At 47.3% G+C, this 18971-nt stretch overlaps 1 protein-coding gene across 1 annotated transcript; it reads right to left on the bottom strand.

Annotated features, from left to right (window-relative positions):
* Positions 1 to 1323: 1323 nt before the first annotated feature.
* On the bottom strand, positions 1324 to 13234 carry PGK1 (phosphoglycerate kinase 1). Its single transcript, XM_066333930.1, has 11 exons — positions 13090 to 13234; positions 10492 to 10542; positions 9482 to 9637; positions 9221 to 9365; positions 7053 to 7156; positions 6264 to 6383; positions 5304 to 5418; positions 4828 to 5007; positions 4118 to 4295; positions 3831 to 3929; positions 1324 to 1795 (listed from the first exon to the last, which is right to left on the bottom strand). The coding sequence occupies exons 1-11, from the start codon at positions 13152 to 13154 to the stop codon at positions 1755 to 1757; spliced, it is 1254 nt and encodes a 417-aa protein (XP_066190027.1). The 5' UTR covers positions 13155 to 13234; the 3' UTR covers positions 1324 to 1754.
* Positions 13235 to 18971: the final 5737 nt, after the last annotated feature.

Raw genomic sequence — 18971 nt, 5'->3', positions numbered from 1 at the left:
TTTCTGACAAGCCCCTTCCTTTCTTTGCCTCGTTCCTGGAGCTGTTGGAGGTCTGCACCCCTGCCTGGAAAACATGAGCACAGCAAAAATGTGCATCATTTATGTGCCATCAGACAATGCTTGGGAGAGTTACAAAGGAGGGAAGAGGAGACCACAGTGCTGCAGTAATTTGCATTATTTCTACTTTCTTTGCAAGAGTCACTTTTACCTTTAAACTATAACAGGTATATATTCCATAGCAGCTTTACCACACTTCAGCATTTATTGGGTTTTAATTCACACCTCCTCCTGACCAGGTAAAATCGGCAGAGTATGTCTCTTCTAGCACATACTTTTCATTTTGGTTTGGCAATATTTCATACCTAGAAATTGACTGAAAAGCAGAATCTGTGTTGTGACCTGTTGCTTACCTCAGGGATTCCCTCCATGGTTCATCCCTAATACTTTGTGCTGTGCAGAAGCTCCTGGGAGCACCACTGCTGGGGATTTCACTGGGAATCAAAGCAGGCTGTGGCTGCCCCACACTGCTCACTTTTGCTGGATCCAGCAGGAAGATCCACAGGCAGTTCAGCTGGAGCAGTGCCTCTCCTCAGAGCAGAGCTGTGGTTTGCCATAACCCAAAGCCAAGGCCAGGCTGAGGCTGGAGAAGCCCCAGGTTTGGTTTTGAGCCACTCTGAGCTCACATTTGGGCCCTGCAGTGAGCACAGGAACCAGCATGAGGCAGCTCAGGTGGAAATCCTGCTCCAGGCACTGCCAGCACCTTGCTGGGCCTTCTCTGACAGTACCTGCTGTTCTGTATTCTGCCAGTGCTGAAGACACACACAAACCCCCGTGTCCAACTGTGCAGTTTTACCATGCTACTTTTAAAGCTTTTAGGACCACAAACTGGAACAGAGGCACACTGAAATTCTGTTTGCTTGGGATTTCATTTTTACCTGCCTCAGTTTCTGAATTTCCCGATACACTTACAATAAATACATTAGTTGCCCAATATAAGGCAAGTTCTCTAGATGACAAGCAGCTGAACTTGCATTTTTCTTACCTTTCACATTCAAAACTTCACCTTACTTTATTATGAGGGGAATTGAAGCCTTAACCTAACAGCACATCTGTGGCAATTTACTTCCTTACCAACCAGTTCAGTTTGATGATGACTAGGTGCTTATAGAACCACTGGACAAATATAAGAGGAGATTTACAAATATAATTGGAGCAAATAGGAAAAATTTCTCAGCTTTCTGATGCTAGAAGATATTTTAATGCAGACCATTCTAAAAATCTAAAAACTAAATAAAAAAAAAAAGGACAACATACAAACTGGAAGCACTTTAAATATGTTTATTCAGCAGCTATTACAACCAACCTCCAAAAAACTGGAGTCCCCTCTGGTTTCTGAACCGTGTCAAGTGATGAAAATGCCTCTAGGATGGAAGCTGGACAGTGCACTCCTTTCTGAGATATAGGTCTAACAGGGATTAATCTCTTTGAAAAGGCAAAATATAAATATATACACTCTAAATTCACAACAACAGCTTCAACTCACTACGTTAATTCAAGTGGGGTAACAGTGGACAAACCCACATCATGTAAACTGCAGTCTGAAAAGAAAAAAATATCTCTGCTCTCTCCTGCTGCAAGGTCCCGTTCTGAGGTTTACATTCTGGGATGTGCCTCTGGCAGAGCTGGAACACGGAAGCGCTGAAGTGTTGGATCTCAGGGGCTGTGCACAGGACCGGGGCGTGGGGCTCTGCTCTCTACACGTTGCTCAAGGCATCCACACCAGGGAGAACCTTACCTGAGGGGCAGATAAAACACAGCAGCAGGGTTAAGAACCTTTCTGTGCGCTCAAATCACTCTGCAATGTTCAAAGATAGGTAATTTTAAAAAAGGAAATCAGGAGTTATAGGTTGAAAAGGGAAGAGGTTGGCTCCACATTGGCCATAGTGGTTCCATGGACCTGCTCCACACATTTAATCCACCCAGAGTGATGCTTTAAGTTTGAGCTTTCATGTATTTCAGGTTCTGTGGTGCCCAGGGGTGCAGCTCTGAGCTCACAGTCAGTGTCACTCAGCTCTGCACACAGTCAGTGTCACAAAACAAATTCTTCTCCTGCTGCACACCAAGGACAACTTTCAGCCCAAAAGCACAAACAGGGTGGGTGAAGGGAGGAACAAGAAGGATGGGACCTCACAACCCGAAGCTGCTAACTGGATCATTAAACCCCAATATGCAAATGGATCAAAACTTATAAAAATGTAAGGCTTCATGACAGCTCAGCCATTTTGTGACCATTCTTATTCCACCTTAGGTGCAGCCCTGGTCAGGCTCTTGTCCTGCCCAAGGTGTACCCTAAAGGCCTTTCAATAAACACCTTCTTTATTCTCTGGCTCTGTGCAGTCTCTGTTCCAGGTCAGCCCTCCCAAGGCATCAAGAGCACAGCTGCACTCAGATGTCAGCAGGGACATTCCTAACACAGCCCAGCCATCGATCCAAAATTAACAGTAATGGCACTTTTCTGTCCAACTCTCTGCTAGGGCCAGATATCCAAACACCCAACATCCTTTCCCATTCAATTTGATGGCAAACAGATTTTTGATTGGATTTAGGGAGTTGTTGTGTATTTTTAAATCCCTAGTGGCATGTAAATAGAATTCGAGGGAGTGTGGTGGAAATTTTAGGAATTAAGAGGAAAAGCCTCCTACAAGTCTCAAGTCTTAACTGTTACTAAAACACCCAAGTTGAGACATTTACATGTCTCTTTCCAACTGATGGAATCAAAAAATTTGCTCATCTTTGAGCATAAGGGCCTAGATTAATAAAGTGCAATGATTTCTAAAGCATTTTTAGCTTTGTCCTACTTTAATAATGAACAGACACCACTCTGGTTTTGCCTTTCCTCAGAAAAACAACTTTCTAATGCTCAAGCCGTGCAGCAGGACTGAATTGTAACACTGTTCACAACTCACTAGTTTGCTGAGTTTTCAGGGACTTTTTTCCCCCCAGTTTTTTCATCTTCAGAAGCTTTTCTAATTAGCCAGACTTCCGTTACATTTAAAAGATCACACACACAAACCCATATTTTGGGCCAAAGCTTAGACAAGTTTGTGCTTTTGAATACACAGCGTTTCCTTCGAGCCATCTGCATTCTTTCCCTTCCCCATCACTCCCTAGGCAACAGAAACAAAAGCTGCCTCCCATCTTACTCCTGGAAATAGCAGCTGCAAGGCAGTTTATTGAAGTTTCTCCTCTCCAGAGGAGGTGACAGCATTGGATAATTTACACACACTGGGAAACGGCAAATTACCAGAGGAAATGGAAAGTCGTTTAGAGAACAATGGAACTCGTTACAAGAATTCAGTCAATCCTCACCATTTTGAATTCCAAGTACCCTGCTGCAGGTTTGTCGGTGAGCGCTAGAGGGCTCCCCAAAACCAAGGGAATTCCGAACAGGAGGCGGAGACTTCTGGCAAGAATTCCAGACTCTTCTCATGAGGCTTCCCTAACAGGAACTGGGCATTCTAAACAGGCTGACTGACATGTCCTGAGGGATCAGTGACAAAATCCAGCCCACTCTTGTTTTCTATCCCAGTAGTTTTGCTTTCTGGGAGAGGCATGCTGTGCTGTTTGCAGGAATATTCCATTTTCCTTCCTCTCTGAGGGCTACAGAACAGCAAGAGGAGCTGGTGGCTCCAAAGCTGCATGTAACTAACTCCACGTGGAGGGACAGAAAAGCCATTCCTCTGCTGCTGTGCTTTCCTGACTACCAACACATGGTAAAGCACCCAGAACTCCACATTTCCTCAAACAAATGAAGATAAAAGAGGATTTACCCTCTAGCAGCTCCAGGCTGGCACCACCTCCTGTGCTGACATGGCTGACTTTATCCTCAGTGTTCCACTTGGCACAGCAAGTAGCTGTATCTCCACCACCTGTAGCACAAACAGAATCCATGAGACACACCAGAAATTCAGATTTTGTCCAACTGAAAGCTCACACCGAAGGACAGAGGAGAATGTGGGGAAAGGAAAATAATTTGAGCAGTATTTTTAACACAGTGCTGACCAGCAGAAGCTTCCTTTGTGCATTTAGAAAACTGGGAACAACCACAACCACTTACCAATAATGGTGATGCAGCCTTTTCCAGTTACTTCTACCACTTTGTCCATCAGGGCTTTGGTTCCTTTGGAAAACTTGTCCCACTCAAAGACCCCGACTGGACCATTCCACACGATTTGCTTGGCCCTTCCCACAACTTCAACAAACTTCTTCACACTCTCAGGACCACAGTCCAGGCCCTAAGGGAAATAAGAGAAGTCACTCACTGCTGACCCCCAGCTCAAATCACCCATGCCCAGCCTGAAGCTTCCCCTTCACCCCAGACATGAAACAAAAGTTTCTCTGTATTCACAGACAGATTTGCCAGCAGCTGCTGCAGAAGGGTAGAGTCTGGAGTAGTATTGATCTTCCTAACACCAGTAAGTCAATTCTAAACCAATGTCAGAGTCTTGAAGCCTTAGTTAAAAAAGTTTGCCAACTCTACTTAAATTCCAGTCAAGTAAAAGCGATTTCTACTGCATTCAGATCTGCAAGTTGGGAGAGGAATTTTGCTGTTTTAATCCAAATCTCTCAAAAGCTACTTTAGACTTAAAAATTCAGAACAAACAACAGGGCTTCCATTTCATTAAACCAACAAGCTCTACACAGCTTGACTGCCCTCAGAAACATTTGCCAAGGCTCACAATTACTCTTTTTACTCTTTTAAGAGGTGTCCTACCCACTCTGTTCCTTCCTGCTCCTCCTGTCACTCCCTTTCCCATTCAAACCTACCATCCAGCCAGCAGGAATGCCTGAAGCCACGGTGGCCTCCCCAGTCTGTGCATTCTCATCAAATTTGTCAGCAGTGATGAAGTCAACAGGCAGAGTGATCTTCACACCATTCTTCTCTGCCTTGGCCATCAGGTCCTTGACAATTTTTGATCCCTCTTCATCAAACAGAGAGTTGCCAATCTAAAGGAAACGTTTGGGAAAAGTAAGAGGTGTTTGTTTAGCTCCTGGTCGTGACAAAGGAGAACATCAGCACCCAAACTGCTCAGACAGCGATTCTGGAAAGATTGTTTCCTTAAGGCACATGGAGAGACATCTGAGCAGCAATCTGAGTTTTGCAAAGGGATTGTCAAGTAACTCCTCAGTGCTCCCTACTCTTGCACAGAGTCAAGATAGCCAGTGCTCAATCCCAGAGCATGTAAGGGGCATTCAGACCACATTCTTCACTAGGAGCAGACATGGAATTGTTCTCCTCATACCTCCATGTTGTTCAGCACTTTGAGGAAGGTGAACGCCATTCCACCACCAATGATCATCTCATTGACCTTATCCAGCATGTTATTGATCAGCTGGATCTTATCCTGAACTTTGGCTCTGGTGAGAGAGAAGAGGAAAAAGAATAAATAATGAATATTGTGACTATGGTATGTCAAGGCAGTTCCAGGGAATGATCCAACAAAAGAATTGTTGGGAATGGGCAAAAAGAGAAATTTGCAAGTTTAACAGGCCAGCATTAAAATTCAAATTACTAGAGCATTATTCAGCCCTTCATTTCTTTCCTCTGTTTAAATATAAACCTCATTTGGCCTTTTAGAGCCCGATTTCCCCTGACTGCCCAGCCAAGTTAATTCACCTGATGACATGCACCTCACAGAGCTGCAGTGCTGGGCACACACGTGATGAAAACTGGCTGCAATTAAATACTTCTGCACAGGAGCAGCCACTTGGTTGTACAATCTTCCAGCCCATTTGCACAGCAGGTGCTGGGGCAGGCAGAGCCCATGCAGCCCCAGCATGGCCCCATTGCATAATGAGAGGTGATGTCAGTTTACAGAGTGCTGAGCCTGAGCCCTCCTGTGTACCCTGAACTGGGGGGGAAAGGTCACTGACAATGTCTGGGCCATCACGTGGCTCTTAGTGCTCTCCTGGGCCAAAAACTGCCCCATCTGGGCCAAAAACTGCCCCATCTGGGCAAAAAAACTGCTGGGGACCTTCTCAATTAGGGGAACATCAGAGGTCAGGAGAGACAATGAGCAGCCAGACTGTATCATCACAAGAGGAGATGTGTCACTTGGCTCCTCTCTAATCCACATCTCAGGAGTCAGCTACAAATCTGAAGGTACACTTAAAAGGAAAGCACTTGCTTAAACCAAGCCAGAACAATATGTCATTTGTTAGGGGAGTTAGAGAAGTACAGTCACAATGTTCTTGAGTCTTACCCTCCAAGAATTGCCAAGAAGGGCCTCTCTGGACTCTCTAGGGCCTTGGCAAAATAATCCAGTTCTTTCTTCATCAGGAAGCCAGCAGCCTTCTGAGGCAGATTGACACCCACCATGGAGCTGCAGAATTAAAGTAAAAAGTGAGGAATGGAAAAATATACATGTAGAAACATCCCCATGTCTCACAGCATTACAAAGCCCTTCAGTCAGCTGCAGCAATGAGAACAGCTACCACCTGCAGGAAAACACACACAGGGGCTGTTTTCCTGTAGTCTGATAAGACAGCTGTACATGCTTAATTTCTGACATTGGTTTTGCACAGAAATATTGATTTGCAAGACATTTATCATCTCAACTAGTGATCTAAGACACTGGGGGACAAATAAGAATAGCCAAGAACAGGGATTTCTTCTTCCAAGAGGACTACTGCAGTCTGCAAGTACACGTATCTCAACACACTCCATGAAAATAATCACTGTGGAGCGATTAATCATTTGGAAAAGAGGGCTGTTGTGATTACAGGAGAATTTATACAAGCCCTAAGCAAGTAATTTTTAGATCTTCAAAGTCTAATAATCGTCAGTGAAAATCTTAAGATCTTCTTTCAGCTTTCTCCTGTACCCAGAAACAAACCTGAAAGAGCACACACTGATGACAACCACCTTGCTGAGGAACAAACACAGCACAGTGACAGTGGGATTAGCCCAAAAGGAAGTTTAAAACTCCTCAGGGGCAATATTTGCAGTTATTGTTCTGCAGTTCTGCCTGTGGAAGGGAGCAGGTACCCACCTGTGAGCTCGGTGTGCAGTGCCAAAAGCATCATTGATATAGACATCGCCCAGTTTGGAAAGAGAAGCTCTGAAAGCCTCCACTTTTGCAGGCTCAGCCTTGATCTAAAAAGAGAAAGAAGGACAAGTTTGTACCCTGAGACTTTGAATCTAAGTTCAAAGTCAGCTATTTGACTCATAAACACAAAGCAAAGGTCTGTTTGAGGAACTCATCAGTTCATCCGGTGGGTCGCTGTCTTCATTTGCTATTTCCCAGTCCAGCAACAAAATGTTTAAATAGTTTAAATTCCACTTTAAACTCCCCTAGACTGCTGGTGCTGAAGACTGCTCCCACTTCTGAACTGCAGCCCCACACACCTTGCAGTCTCTCTCCAACAGATTTCCAGTGCTGTGTGGTGAACACAGGTGGCACAGGAAGGGTGTGGAGAGACAAGGCAATGCTGAGATCAGGCCAAACAAATTCATGCTCACTCACTGAACAAAGCAAGCACAGTCTCCAAGAGACACAGGTAAAAGGACTGATTTAGCCACTGCACTGAGGATTAGCCAATGAGGATTAACTGATAAAAGGCCTGCACACTACAACAGGCCACAGTGGAAGAAGCCAATGCTGGAAATGTGGAGGTAAGTGTAGTATGTAGTGAGTAAAATCAGGTCTATTTCTGTTAAAAGACTCCCCCAAGCATCCTACCAAATCCTGACAGGATGGCTTCTGCAATTCAGCTTTCCTTCCCACCATGAGGGGACAGCAGAGCTCAGCAGGGGACTGCTCAGAGGCAGCTGACTTGCTGCAGAGGAACAGCCCAGGCTGAAGTCAGGCAGCCCCTCTCCAGGGGGCTCAGCTCATCACCCCGCAGGCCTCTGCCAGCCCCCAGATGTGACACCACAGGGACAATGGCAGGGAGGCACTCCAAGAGATGGCAGCAGGGCTTAGCACAGCTTTGGGAGCCCTTTTAGCAGAGCCTGAGCAGGACCACAGATTGTGGAACAATGCTGCCAACTGCTCCCTCACCCAGCAAAGTGCCTGCCTGTGCAGAGACAAGGTGCTCCAGTCAGAACCAGTACCCTCTGTGAGCAGAACACAAGGGGCTCTGACAGCAGGAACCACTACCACTGCATCAAAAGACAGTTAAAGCACCAGTCAGCAACCTGCATTTCTGTACTGCATCACTGTTTCCTTGAGAGGCAGCTCTGTCACTGCACCTCTCCTGCTGTACTCAGTGCTGTGTGTGTTTCCATATGCACACACCCAGCTAAATCACCTGGGAATTACAGAAACACACAAAACCAGGGGATTGTCTCTCCTGCTGTGCTCAGTGCAGTGTGTGTTTCCATATGCACACACCCAGCTAAATCACCTGGGAATTACAGAAACACACAAAACCAGGGGATTGTCTCCCAGAAGAAACGAAATTCCTGTCCCACTCTTCTCCCTGCCACGAGACTTGCAGTGGCACAATTCTGGCAGTGAGTAATTCCAAATTTGCTCAATTTCCCCCTGCCATCTGCACAGGCTCACCAACTCTCTGCTGTGCTCCTAACTGCAGGAGTCCTGTGTCAGCCCATAAAGGGCACCACTGCATGTCAGCATTCCCTCCAAGCACTGGCTCTGCAGAGAGCCAAGGCCTCTGTAAAGGCAGTGGGGTCACCATTGCTAAGAAAAGCAGCTGTCTGGAGCAAGCATTCTGCTGACCTTCAACAAAATGTCAGAGGTGCAAGGCAGCCTGCTTCTAGAGAACTACTCTGAAGAGCAGACAGCCTTAAAGGAGGGTTTGATAATTCTTGTGCTGCAGAAATATTAGCCATATAACCCAAAAAAGAAACATCATTCTTATGGGCCTGGTGGCAACAAACTGTCTCCACACTGGTTTTCATTTTGGACATCCAAAACTGAAGCCTAACAAGCAGCAGTTTCTTGCACAGCTCTATTTTGTTTCTTTCTCTTTTTTTGACTGAATCATCTATAGCCTTTCACTTGAGCTGTTTCATCTTGAAAATTCACTGTATTCCACTCAAAACTTTTGCACAAGAGTGGGAAACACTGAACTAAAGATCTCTGGCATCCTGTTAAGAGCAGGTTCACAATCAATGCTTTAGAGAGGCTGCTGGCTCCTTGTCAATCTGCAGCAAAGAGCAGGTAAGACCAGAAAGCCAGATTTGAAGTTTCACCTTGTTCCCTGAAGCATCCTTGCCTTTGCCTTCCTCCTCAACGTGGAAGCGGAGGTTCTCCAGCAGGATGACGGAGCCAGCAGCAGGGTTAGCACAGGCCTGCTCCACCTCAGGACCAACACAGTCCTTCAGGAACAACACCTCCCTGCAAACACCAGACACACACTGTAACCTCACCAGTGGCTTCCTGGGGGAAAGGAGAACATCCAGGTGCCCTGGCAGGGAGGGCCTGATGCACACCAGGCTGATTTTCCACGTTACCTGCCCAGGAGTGCCTTCAGCTCCACAGCTACCGGGGCCAAGGAGAACTTGTCAGGCATGGGGACACCATCCGGGCGACCCAGGTGACTCATGAGGACCACGGACTTGGCCCCATGGTCCAGGCAGTGCTTGATGGTAGGAACAGCTGCCTTGATTCTGTAACAGCACACAAGAGCTAATTAATAAGGACTCAATTAGAGTTTACTAGACAAGCAGATTAGTACCACTTACACATGAGCCCCAGGAGTTATCCCTCAAAAATGACAAAAGAACCAGCACAAGAGCTGGACAGAACAATTCCTTAAGAAGGTATCAATGAAATTCTCCATCCCAGCCTGTCTTCATACCTTTCACTGTTATCTTTCAAGCAGTGTAGGACATGGAATTAAAATGCATTTTGTAATTTTAATTCTGCTGATTGCTCAGCTAAGAAATGCCAGGACACACCTGAACACTACCAGGCTTCCTGGTTACTCTGGGATCCTGCACCAACAGAGAAATGATGAGCACTGAGAACAAAAGTAACACCTGCCTGCAAGTGGCAGGCAGGCAGGGCAAGACATCTGGCATCACTGTTGCTAAACCCCAGGGTTTTGTGTGCTGCACTGCAACAATTATTCTGACAAAGTCAACAAATTATACAGCCCCAGGTTAAGCAGGAGGCACAGAGACTTCTGGATAGTAACAAACAGAGACAACTTTCACACACAGCCCAAGGGATGTGGCTGTGAAATGGTCACTGCCAACTTAGGGAGTTTAAGGTCTCTAAAATAAGAGATCTTTTCCCATGTGCTTTCCACACCAACCACAGTGAATATCAGCCTTGTAATTAAGTAGTTTGCTAACGACTGCAGGGGGTTTAATTAAGAACTATTGGACTTTCTCTGACAACTTTAATATTCTGGTATGAGCAATGACAGCCTAACCATGGTAATGCTCCAGGTACTGGGGCGAAGTCAGAGACACAGCAGACTTAGGGGCCTCCAGCTGGGATGGAAATTGCAGCTCACCTCTGATTGTTGGTTATTTTGTGATCCTTCATCGGAACATTGAAGTCAACCCTAAAAAAAAAACCAAAACCAGAAGTTAAATTAAATATTCAGCAGATTTATTTTATTACTTATTTGGTTTATTTCATTTTAAAATTCAACAAGTGAGTGGGAGAACCTGCCAGCAAAGGTGCTGACTAGAAAAGCAGCCTTGCAATTAAAGTGAGATGATTTCTGCCCTGTCACCAAGTTCCATTCTGAAATCAAGGTGTTATCAGCCATTTCTGCTTCTGATAACACCACAAATGGAGAGCAACCACTGCCAGAATAACTCAGGAAAGCTGGGCCACCAACACATCCTAATGCTCAGGACCAGAGCAGCAGTAATGCTGAGCAGGAAATAAACCCAGACAGAACTTTTTCTTTTTAAACCATATGATTTCAGGTCGCCAATGAGGAACATCCAAAGGAAAGAGAATGAACAATGACTAGTGACCTTGTTGCTCTCTAATGAGGTTTCTGAAACACTCGGCTGGACTACTGTGGCCTGCAGGCAGTTCAAGGAAGCTTTAATTTCTGTCCTCTGCTGCTCTAATCTCCCTGCAGCGAACGCTGTGGCTTATCACATTCTCCCTGGAAGACCTGACTTGGATCTTGAGGTGACTTCCTGAGCCGTGCCAGCTGAAGGGCTGGCAGGGAGGAGTTTCAGCAGCCTGCTCTCCTGGCATCCCTTGTGCCCATGTGCAGGAAGCCGCGTTGTGTAACAGCGGTGGCAGGAATTGCTCACTGAGCTCCGGGAGGGAACACCCCCGTGCCTGGAACAGCGCATGGCAGAGGGCACAGCGTGCATCCTTCATCCTTCTGCACATTAAACAACATCTGAGCTCAGCAAACGGCGTGAATGAATCCTCCTGCAGCCCACTCAGCACGTGAAACAAATGAGAAGGAGGGACAAAAGCTGCCAGTAAAACAGGAGTAGCTGAGCAGAAAGAAATGGAACTGGCGGCCCCCACAGCACAGTGGTCGCGTTCTAGAAGAGGCAAAGAAAATCACCATTATGGGGCCATTATCCTAAAAGGAGAGAATAAAAGAACAGTTTGCTTTACAGAGTCATCCGAAACTACAAAAGAAAGGTCCAGCTCAGCCTCCTTCCGACCCCTGGAACCATTGAAACCTGAGCTGCCCTGAGCCCTCCCCATTCTCAACTTTTCCTGAAGCTTCGGCATTAGGAGAGGAAGCTAAGCGGGATGTGAGCACGCCGAAATGACATGCACACGAGGAGAAAAAGATGATGTATCGATTTTAGTACTACCGAGAGCACGTGGTGACTCGTCTCAGAGAGGTGAGCTGCAGGCAGGAGACACGGCGCCTGGCAGCTCACCTGCTGTGTTTGAGTAGCCCCTCACAGAACAGCTAAATTAATTAATTAGCATTAACTAACGGAGATTTTGAGCAGGCAAACCCAGCCCATCGCCTGCCACGGCTGCTCTCTGTAACATTGGTCAGAAGTGGGAAAAAAAATCCCCAGTCAGATGGCCAAAAAAAAGAGTCAGGTACAGACTTCCACAGAGACAGATCTCCTGTTGTACCAGACTTAGAAAGTGCACGGAAAACCTGATACGCGCTGGTTTCTGTTAATTAAATTTTTAGGGAAGTAGTTCAAAACAAGGCTGAAGAGACAAGGAGTAAAAAGAGCAAGTCGTCTATCAGACTGCGAGTAAGAGGAGCTATACTTTTGCTATCCCTGCCTCCTCACAGAGCAGATAACACACACGTAGTAGTCACGGTGTAGTGACCTTGAACAAACTCTCCCATAATAAAAATGTTTCGAGCAGGACATATCACGATGCACCGTGGTGCCCTTATCTCCCAGGATTTGGCAACAATTTTAACATGAGGCTTTCAGGCACTGATGCTTTATAAATAAGCGACGAATGCTTATTTTAGGCTTTCAGAACAGGATGTGCTGAAAACCTGCGGTGATGACCCATCCCTGGAAGTGCCCAAGGCCAGAAGGAGTTTGGAGCAACCTGGTCTAGCAAAAGCTGTTCGTGCCCTTGGCATGGGGCTGGAAAAAGATGAGCTTTAAGGTCCCTCCTCACCCCAGGCTATTCTATAAACCAGTGATTTGATTCCTGCGAAATGCTGAGTTATTACTGCCATTTGGATAGCTGGGCAGAACAGTATCTTCACTTTTTTACTGCAATGCTTTTTGAGTTTGCATTAAGGGGAAAAAAAAAAAAAAAAAACAACCCACAACTGGGAAACCAGCATTTTTGGGGTAGTTCTGTGGAATAAAAGCACGGCAGGGTGGCTGGAGTTCCCCCCAAGCCGCCTGTGACGGACACACGTGAGCGGGGTGATCCAGGGCGGCAGGGCCGGGCCGGGATTTACACCCTGCCACGTCCTCCGCACGGAGGCCGGGCCGGAGCGATGATGATGCAGAAGCCTCTCCGACACCCAGCGAGAGGAAAATATAATGAAACCAAACCCGCACAAATCGGCACGTGCCAGGCTCAGGCAAACGGCTGTTTGCCGGGATGCACCGGCCCGGCGCCGGCGCGGAGGATGGAGCAAAGCGGCCCTCAGGGGACGCACATTCCCCCCGCAACGCCTCACCTCATAACGACGCGCTTGCCCTTCACGTCCACTTTGTCCAGGGTGAGTTTGTTGGAGAGAGACATGTTTGCTGCCGGCCGGAATCACACCACTCCTGCTTAACCCGCTCCGCTTCGCCGCCTCCGCGTTCTGCCGCAGCGCTGCCCGCGCCGCCACCACCCAGAGCGTCTCGCCCCGCCCCTCCCGTCAGCGATTGGTCCGCGCTGTGATCTCTGCCTTTCTATTGGATGATCTTCCTGTCTGTCAGAGGACATCCCGCCTTTCGGGGGCGGGGCCTGCGGCGCCGGCTCCGGTCACGTCCCACACGCAGCCGCCGCTCCCTGAGGGCGCTGGGAGTTCGCGGGGCTCTGTGTCTGAGCACCAAATTAACGGACCCGCACCTTATCTGAGGGAAAATCACCCATAAAGGGTGTCTAAACGTGTGTCGGCTGGTGGGAATCCTTCAGATGAAGGGCAGGCACCTCACGGCTGAGCCATAGGCCTGGGCCAGGCCAAGCGTGGACCGTAAAGGACGAGACAAGACCCCGGATATTTGAAGTGACCTACATAAGTACTTTTCAAGACAGCTGAGGACAAAACAACTGTTTGAAGGGATACACCTTACAGGAGCATGGTTTAATAGAATCATAGAGCGGTTTGGGTTGGGAGGGACCTTAAATATAATTTCGTTCCACCCCCTGCCATGGGCGGGACACATTCCCCTATCCCCGGCTGACCCAAGCCCAATGTCCGACCTGGCCTTGGACACTTCCAGAGATCCAGGAGCAGCCCCAGCTTCTCTGGGCACCCTGTGCCAGAGCCTCACCACTCACACAGGGAAGATTTTTTTTTTTCTTAATACCTAATCTCAACCTATTCTCTTTCACTTTGAATCCATTCCCCCTTGTCCTGTCAATCCAGGCCCTTGTAAATAGTCTTTCTCCTTCTTTCTAGCAGGTTCTCTTCCAGGTACTGGAAGGCCACAAAGCCGCCTTTTTTCCAAGCAGAACAATCCCAGTTCTCTCAGCATTATCTCACAGGAGTAATATTCCATCCCTCGTGCCTCCTCTGGACTTGCTCCGTGTCCTCCCTGTGCAGGAGACCCCAGAGCTGGAGCAATCCTAACCCTGTCAGGTCACAGCCATTCCCTGTCCTGTCACTCCATGCCTTTGTAACACAAAGTTGGTGGGTGCAGTCAAAAATCACCTGCCCCAACATACGTGCAGCCTCTAACGCAGTGCAGGGCACTGGGCAACAATAGCACAGGGCAATGCACTGGACTGGGTGAAAAAGGAGCTCAGGGTCTTTTGTCGTTTGCCCATAGGATAGGCCTTTCTGTTGCTGACAGGGTTATTTTTTTTTGCCACGCTCACAAAAATGTACAGATACCGCTGAGAAAGTGGTGGGGACAAAATTAGTTCTCTGCTGACAGAATGGTGCTGGAGAGAGTCCAGAGAAGGGCAGCAGAGGTGGGGAAGGGTCTGGAGAGTTGGTCCTATGAAAAGCAGCTGAGGGAGCTGGGGAAGGGGCTCAGCCTGGAAAAAAGGAGGCTTAGGGAGGACCTTCTGGCTCTGCACAACTCCCTGACAGGAGGGGACAACCAGGCTGGGGTTGGCTTTGCTCCCAGGGAACAGGGACAGGACCAGAGGAAACAGTCTCCAGTTGTGCCATGGGAGGGTCAGGCTGGACATCAGGAAGAATTTCTCATGGAAAACGTTGTTAAACATTGAGATGGGCTGCCCAGGGACGTGTAGAGTCACCATCCCTGGAGGTGTTCAAGGAAGAACTGGATGTGGCACTCAGTACTCTGGTCTCATTGATAAGGTGGTGATCAGTCAAAGATCAGATCCAACGGTCTCAGAGGTCTTTTCCAATTTAAATGATCCTCGGGTTCAAATGAGCATGCACTGACAAGAAATAAAACACAAAGTTACCTAGAGAGCCAGCCCAATGCACTGCTTACACACGGGTGAAAACACCCAGCCTGAGGCAGAAGGGTGATCTTCCTGCTGCCAGACTTGTCAGAAAGCTCAGGAAAACCTGGATGAGCCTCCAAGACGTGTTAAAGGTGTGTCAGTGCCAACAGCAATAAACCCTGAAGTACACAAGTGGGAACAAACTGGCAGGTGACGTGAAATCTCCTGTGAGGTGGTCACCAACCAGGATGGAAGAGAGCAGGAAACATCCCTTTAGTTTGGCACTGTAATTTATCTTATATTGCCGTAAATCTACAATCAAGGTTCAAATTAAATGAGGTCCAGCAATGGTCTCATTGTTGACTGCAGAGTACATCAGGGGTACTCAGGGGTCCCTCCTGTCTCACAGCAAATCCGACCTGACCTTGCAGTCACCAGGTGAGTCCTTGTAACCCAGAGCCCCTGGACAGTGCTCAGAGAGTCCCCTGTGGGCAGGGACATCTGCAAGTGTCAGTGTGAATCCAGCCTTCACCAAGGCCTGAGAGTCAAATCCTGAACTGTCCTGAATCCAGCCTCCCCTCAGGAGCTGGGATCACCTGCTCGAGGCACAGCTGGCCAGAGCCACTTCTACCTGCCAACCAGAAACACAAGTGACAGCAGGTGAACAAACCTTCCAGGGACTCTGGGGAGGAGATAAGGAAGGAGCTCTCTGGATCCACAGGAGCTGTAACTATTTAACTGTTCTGAAGTTAATCCCTTTCCTTCTTCCTGGACTACTTCATGCTGTGCTGCTTTCTCCGAAGGCAAAGGTTAAATTCCTCGATGCTGACTCAGAAAGGAAAGCTCTTCCCGGCTGCAGCCCACAGCCCAGCCCTTGCAGCGCCTCCTGCTTTCCCTGGGAAATGAGTTCATCCATTAGGACAAGGCTTTGATTTCAAAACCTCACCTGTCACCTTCTAGGAGTAAAAAAATGTGGAGCAGGAAAGTCACAGTGTGTGGTGGCACGAACACAGTAACCTGAGCACCCACAGCACAGTGTGTGCCACAGCTGAGGGAAAAGGGACAGCAGGACACTGCTGAATCCCCAGGAAGACAGGACACTCAGCCATAAAGGGCTAAGCCATAAAAAAAATGTGCAATAGGACCAACTCCACTATAGCCCATGGGTTAGGAGAGTATTGGATAAGAAGTCTGGAGCAATCTTGGTGCACTTATAAAGATCATTGTTGTGGCAGAAGTGCAGCCACAGCTCATTCAGTGTTGTCTGGTTTAATCCTTGTTTGCTTTTCCCACATTTATTTGTGTGAAGAACATGAGATAGAGGAATAGGGAGGATGTCACATGAGAGCTTGAGGTGGCAGAACACAATCACAGATGGAAAATGGCCCAGGCGTGAGAATTTGTGTCTTACAAAAGGAGTTACAAAGAAAGGGAAATACAGACACATTCAAAGCTCACTTCCACGCTTGAGTCACCTCTCTGTCCTTCCCTCCTGTTGTGAAATATTTAGAATATATTGCAAATATTTAAAGAAAAAAAGCCCCATGCAAACAGTTCAAGCCCTGCACTTTTAAATTAACCAGTGCAGCAAAGCCAGGAGGGCAAAGGGCTGGTAATGACCAACCCGAGGAGCTGGGGTTAGGCCTGTGACCACTCTAGGAAGCAATTCCTAGGAATATGAAGCAGCAGCTGTACTTTAGACTGGCACAGCCCTCTCCTGCTTCATTTATCCAACAGGAACAGGACTGTGCAAGTTTAGGCAGAGCAAAGGCTTCGGTGCACTGGGGTGTGTTTGTGAGAGCTGTGGTTTGGAGACCAACAATCTGCATCTCCATCTGTGTCGTGTGACCCAGGCTGCAGAAACTTCCTGCTGTGAGAACCAACCCTCTGCAGTTTAGGCCTCCCCTTAAAAACAGGCCGCAGCACAGGGTCTGAGTGCTCTGTTCTCCTTGCAGTGGGAGCTGGTCAATATTCAAACACAGGGATCGTGTGGGAAAGATAAAGATCCGGTCCAATCTGGAGCTGTGGGAAAAGCTGCCTGACAAACAGACACAGCGCTGGGAGAATAAAGGCAGATATCATCTCCCTCACCTGGTCATTCCTGACACCTGCAGGGACAAAGGGCGTCAGGCTGTCCACGCGTGAAATTGAATGAGGGGTTAATTTAAAAATGCTGAAGAATCCTCTGTGTCTCTTTTTCCTCCACCTGTGTGTGTGTGTGCAGCTCACCAGTTCTCCTTTAAAAATTTATTTTAGAGATTTTGTGTTTAATGGGTTTAATGGGACACAGACAAGCCAATCTTACCTGGTCAGCAGTTTTCCTTCATGACCAAGCAGACATGGTACAAATTCGCAGCTACTCCTTAAATTGTCCAGTCAACTGGAAAGGAGAAAAAAACCCCTCACATTGCCCATGGCACAGCTCTGCTATCAAGGCAGATGCTGAATTTGTAAGGAGAGTCTGACCTTAAGGGCTTGTCATACTGCTCTGCAGAGATGTGGTCTAAAAATGTTACTTTAAAAGGGAAAAAAAAGGAAAGAGCATCTTAAAAGATGATGTAGCCACGCTGAACTGAAAGCATCGAGGGAGCAGATCAAAAACCCATCCATGCAGGATCTGCACGCTGGGAAAATGCAGAATGGATTCCATCAGGGCTGAGGGATGCTTGAGGCAGAAGCTGCAGAGGCTCATGTTAGCCCTGCCTGTGGCAGCTGCAGGAACACAGCAGTGCTCTGTCTCTCCAGTGCCACACACAGTAAGGTTTAAATTATCATGAGTCCAACCATTCTCTACAGTATCATTTTCTATCAGAGCCCTCAAAGGTGGTATTTGTTCCATTGATTTTTACAATGTAGCATGACCCTCAATTTGATCACATCATTTACCCGTTTTTCCCTAACGAAACAGTGCCATGGGAGCTCTGCTCACCTCTCACCCGAGCTCACTGCCACCAAGGGAGGTGAGGCTGCTCTGCTAAACTGAGCTCAAAAAAAACCCCCCAAAAAACTGAAATCAAGAGCTTGAAACAGATTTTACTCTGGGACAGCCCACGTTTTCACTCAGGAAACATCATTGACTTAGTGGGTTTCAGGAAAGGAGAGACATTTTAAAATTCCAGGTGAGTGTTAAAAACTTTTAATTCTATATTAAAGTTTCTTCAAAGACAATGAAGGGATGCAGAGATTTTTCTATCATAGTTTAGTCCATAGGATTTGGGGGCTCCTGGCTACTTAATGAGGTTTTGGTTTGACTTTTTATTTATTTCTTTTTAATCCAGTCAGAGCTAAACCAAAACAGTTCTATTTGAAAGGAGAAGCTTCACACACTGTGTTAACCCAAAATAACTCAAGGCCTAAATGAGACAGTCCCACATATTTTGGTTACTATTTTTGTGCAACAAACCTGCATTTTCCAAACCACAGTGCTAAAAGTGTGGGTTTCCACACCTGATGGGGCACACGAGGCCTGAGACAGTCTAAGAGGATGAAATTACAGGGTTGTATCTTAAGGAAAAGCAAAATCCTTCATCTTGGAAACACATGGATACAACTTGAACCTGACTGTGCTCACAAACACCCAGTGACAGGACAAAGGTCAACAGACACAAACTAAAATATGGGAAATTTCAGCCTAACACAAGAAACCCCTTTTTTACTGAGAGGGTGAGTGACTCCTGGAAACACCTGCCCAAAGGGTGTGGAGATGTTACAAACCTCAGCCCTGGGGGAGCAGCTCTGCCTCTGCTGGGACAGGTTTTGGCTGTGTGACCTCCAGCAGCCTCTGCTCTTCCCCCATTTGCTAACACAGGGATGCTCCTACACGAGATTATTCCACGATTTCCCAACTTTCACCAGCCCCACTTGCCCCCAGCTCTACAGGCTCAGTGTTTGCTCCAGTGCCTGTGTTTAACAGAGCTGGGACTACCCCAAACCCTTGGCCTTCTGCTGAGACAGCTACAAATATGTAAAGGACATGAAAGAACATGA

Source organism: Sylvia atricapilla, chromosome 21, assembly GCF_009819655.1.
Source record: "Sylvia atricapilla isolate bSylAtr1 chromosome 21, bSylAtr1.pri, whole genome shotgun sequence".
Classification (NCBI taxonomy): Eukaryota; Metazoa; Chordata; class Aves; order Passeriformes; family Sylviidae; genus Sylvia; species Sylvia atricapilla.
Note: the sequence above shows the minus strand (reverse complement) of the source record. Positions and strands in the feature narration are given on the sequence as shown.